The sequence below is a fragment of the Bison bison genome, unplaced genomic scaffold (assembly GCF_000754665.1).
Source record: "Bison bison bison isolate TAMUID 2011002044 unplaced genomic scaffold, Bison_UMD1.0 scf7180017864362, whole genome shotgun sequence".
In the NCBI taxonomy this organism is placed as follows: Eukaryota; Metazoa; Chordata; class Mammalia; order Artiodactyla; family Bovidae; genus Bison; species Bison bison.
In genome coordinates, this window is record NW_011494934.1 from 2,420,655 (window position 1) to 2,425,328 (window position 4,674).

The following is a 4,674-nucleotide window of genomic DNA, read 5'->3' on the forward strand; positions in this document are numbered from 1 at the left end:
AGCTTTAGCATCAGTCCTTCCAAAGAAATCCCAGGGCTGATCTCCTTCAGAATGGACTGGCTGGATCTCCTTGCAGTCCAAGGGACTCTCAAGAGTCTTTTCCAACACCGCAGTTCAAAAGCATCAATTCTTCAGCACTCAGCTTTCTTCACAGTCCAACTCTCACATCCATACATGACCATTAGTAACACCTAATTAAAAAAAAATCTAACAGAGCTCTTACAAGAGTTCTCCACTTAACAATGACTTGAAAAACTATTGACCAGATGATTTACCATGTCATTGATTGAAATCAATTAGATTATACAGTATTTTGTCATTAAATGTAGAGAACTTATATGTATGAATTTGGTTAAGTGTTTAATATTATATATACATAATTTTCTTAATATTAATTTTTTTCTCTTTACCAAAACATTTCTGTCTCTAATTTCCTTTGATTGTGCTTACTTCAACAATAGAAACAATAATAATATTAGATGAACTGACAAAATGAACACATAAAATATGTCACTGTCAACATTAAAACATGAGAATGACTCCTGTTCCTCAGATGCATTTACTAGCAGTGACATAAGACTCACAGATAAAAGGGCTAGAGAATCGTTTTCAAACTTGGCTGCACAGTGGAATCACCTGGTGAGCTTTACCAATATTGATACAGTGAGTCCCCTTACATGTGAAACTTCAAGCTCGCATGTCCAATGACGTAAGTTAGTTCACATGCCTAGTGTACACTGTCACATGCATGCATTCTCTACAAGTGGCTGTGCTTTTGTGCACATTATTGTATATTACTGCATTGAATACAGAGTACAGTATCTTTATTTAAAGCCCAGGGTGTCCAGAAGCAAGTGTAAAAGCAGGGGTGAAGTAGCAGGCACTACTGTACTTTTCAAGGTATTGTACAATAAGGTTTAAACTGTTTTCCTTTTTTTTGTTTGCTTTTTATGTATGTATTATTTGTGTGAAAAGTGTTATAAATGTATTACTGTATAGTACTGTATAGCCAAGCCAATTGTGTTAGATGGCTACCTGGGCTAACATTTTTGGACTTAGAAACAAACTGGACTTATGAACATGCTCTCAGAATGGAATCTGCTTGTATGTAGGGGACTTAGGGTAATGTGTCAGCATGCTAAAAAGCAGAGATATTACCTTCCTGACAAAGGTCCATCTAGTCAAAGCTATGGTTTTTCCAGTGGTCATGTATGGATGTGAGAGTTGGACCATGAAGAAAGCTGAGCACCAAAGAATTGATGCTTTTGAACTGTGGTGCTGGAGAAGACTCTTGAGAGTCCCTTGGACTGCAAGGAGATCAAACCAGTCCATCCTAAAGGAAATGAGTCCTGAATATTGATTGGAAGGACTGATGGTGAAGCTGAAACACCAATACTTTGGCCACCTGATGTGAAGAACTGACTCATTTGAAAAGACCCTCATGCTGGGAAAGATTGAAGGCGGAAGGAGAAGGGGACGACAGAGGATGAGATGGTTGGATGGCATCACCGAGTCGATAAACACGAGTATGAATAAGCTCTAGGAGTTGGTGATGGACAGGGAAGCCTGGAGTGCTACAATCCATGGTGTCGCAAAGAGTTGGACACCACTGAGAGACTGAACTGAACTACAGTACCTGCATCTTAACCCCAGAGACCTCCATTTAATTCGATTGGCATATGCCTTGGCAACTGGATATTTAAAGTCAGTCAGATGAGTCTCATGAGAAATTAGAAATAAGAACCATTGGTCAGAGGTTATTCTTCATTTAGCATCCACTCTTGTTCTCTTTCCTCTCACTGCTTTGCTTTAGGAACATGCTACTTGCTTGGAGAGGCTTAAGGCCACTCCTTTGCCATTACTAGTAATACCTTTGACACATATATACCAGTAAGGGTGATAAAATGGTATTATTTTGAGAACTATTTTATGAAAATATCGTTCTGTAATTTCAGCAGGCAGTAACAATATTCACGTATTACTAGATATAAGGTAATGATGAAAATATCTGCCTGGCAAAAAGACAGAGAAAGGGAAAACAAGTTTACAGATGCATTAATTAACTATAAAAGAAAGTTACAATTTCAGGTTGTATGTACCTGGTCGATGGCACCCAGATCATCAGCAAAGCTGTTTACTTCTGACAGAAGCAGGGATATTATAGATCTTCTCAACAAGCTGCAACTTCCCAGGGTTACCAGACTCCGCGAGACGTAACGCTGCACCTGAAACTGCAGATCGAGGTAAGCAGGCGTCTACTTTCCGTCAGGGCAGCTCAGAAGATACTTAATGGGCATTTTCTAAGATTTACTACTGAGCTCCCTGCTGCGGGGAGCTCAGAAAGTGTCAACATAATTCTGGGCCAGTCTCAAGCAAAACCGTGAAGCAGATTATCACGATAGAAGCAATGAAATTTTATAGCAGTTAATATTTTGAAATGTGTGACAAGGTGCTAAAATGGAAGTTTTAGCTGAAGGACCAAAAGATCATATCATTTAGATGATAGACTATGTACAGAATGAATCAAGGGGATGACAAAACAAGACTCTCAGACCCTTAACCATTAAATATAGATATGGAGCTGTAGAGGCAGAGATGATAAAAAGGGAAAGAGGAAAAGGTCTGAAGATGTCTTTGGGAAGAGGCCCACCTCCACGCTGCAGAGGGACGGGTATGGGTGTCTATTCTCCACAAATCAAAAAAGAGGTCATTTAGAGGGAGGAGAAAAAAATGTGGGACTCTGATTTTTCATCTAGAGGTAGCACAAGAACTTGTCATTCAATAAATTTCAAAGGACAGTGGGAGACAATAAACTATATCCCTTAGAGTTATTAGGAGAAATGCCACTTGATTATTATTCACATTAAGGTACATATAACTCATACCTCAATTTTCATTAAATCTTTTCTTTAATTATCTGGGAGAAAGGAGACCTCAAGGAGTATCTCAAAACACAAAAACAGCATCTACCTTGCCATTGCTCTCTATGAGCTTAAAATCATACTGAGGAGACACTACTTTGCTATATAAAATATTTAAATGACAATGCTAAATAACTAATGCCATATGACACTAAGAAATGCCATCTGTGTCCTTTAGGATAAGCACTTAATGTAGATATTCCTCAAATTGATATTTTAATAATATGCTTTAAAAGCTAATCAATGACACTAAGAAACTGAATAGATTATAGGCTTCAAAAAACATCTATTATAAATCCAGATGTGTATAACTAGCTGTTAATAATAATTTTCTAAATCAACTTATCAAATTTACAACTAAAACCACATCAATTTATTATCATAGGGAATCACAGTTATTTATCAGTTATTTCCTAATAACATAATTAGCTAAGACTCCCATCTTTTGTAACTCTTTAATACCATTCACTATATGTCCCATTTTTTATAACATTTTTCTTTGTACTTGAAATAAAGAGTGCTCTTAGTTAAGTTCTAAAAAAACTTCTGTTGAGTATTTCATGGATGATGTAGTTGTTTACTTACCATTTTCCCTTAATATGTAATCTTTAGGGGATAGCTTAAAGAGAAGATAAATTTCACAATAAAATGGACTTTACACAGTGGGGATGAAGTGAAGTTATGACAGGCTGCAGACTCTGGAGCCCAACACTTGCCTGAGTTAAATCCCAGCTCCATGCTTATTAACTTGTACTAACAACTTACTAACCTTTTATTTCTCAGCTTACATTTCTGCAAAATAGTGACTGGACAGCAGCACCTACATAGAGTCCTTCATATGAAGTTAAGACAGCAAAAATGATTAACACAGGGCCAGTCCCCCAGTATGCCAGCAAATCTGGAGAACTCAGCAGTGGCCACAGGACTAGAAAAGGGCAGTTTTCATTCCAATCCCAAAGAAAGGCAATGGCAAAGAATGCTCAAACTACCGCAAAATTGCACTCATCTCACACGCTAGTAAAGTAATGCTCAAAATTCTCCAAGCCAGGCTTCAGCAATACTTGAACCGTGAACTTCCAGATGTTCAAGCTGGTTTCAGAAAAGGCAGAGGAACCAGAGATCAAATTGCCAACATCCACTGCATCATGGAAAAAGCAAGAGAGTTTCAGAAAAACATCTATTTCTGCTTTATTGACTATGCCAAAGTCTTTGACTGTGTGAATCACAATAAACTGTGGAAAATTCTTAAAGAGATGGGAATACCAGAACACCTGACCTGCCTTTTGAGAAACCTGTATACAGGTCAGGAAGCAACAGTTAGAACTGGACATGGAACAAGAGACTGGTTCCAAATAGGAAAAGGAGTACATCAAGACTGTATATTGTCACCCTGCTTATTTAACTTATATGTGGAGTACATCATGAGAAACGCTGGGCTGGAAGAAGCACAAGCTGGAATCAAGACTGCCGGGAGAAATATCAATAACCTTAGATACGCAGATGACACCACCCTTATGGCAGAAAGTGAAGAGGAACTAAAGAGCCTCTTGATGAAAGTGAAAGAGGAGAGTGAAAGAGGAGAGCTTTAAGTTGGCTTAAAGCTCAACATTCAAAAAACTAAAATCATGGCATCTGGTCCCAACATTTCATGGGAAATAGATGGGAAAACAGTGGAAACAGTGTCAGACTTTATTTTTTGGGGCTCCAAAATCACTGCAGATGGTGATTGCAGCCATGAAATTAAAAGATGCTT

General features: G+C 38.0%; 1 protein-coding gene across 3 annotated transcripts in view; it reads right to left on the minus strand.

The window, feature by feature from the left end:
- MEI4 (meiosis-specific 4 homolog (S. cerevisiae)) overlaps window positions 1-4,674 on the minus strand; it is a 238,150-nt gene that overhangs the window by 88,135 nt on the left and 145,341 nt on the right. Inside the window, exon 4 of one of the 3 annotated variants that reach the window (XM_010855248.1) lies at window positions 2,100-2,225. The exons of 1 other annotated variant lie outside the window; for it this stretch is intronic. In XM_010855248.1, the coding sequence (XP_010853550.1) occupies window positions 2,100-2,225 (126 nt within the window). Of the gene's footprint in view, window positions 1-2,099; window positions 2,232-4,674 lie in introns of all 3 variants that reach the window. One more of the 3 variants, XM_010855247.1, reaches the window with a different exon arrangement.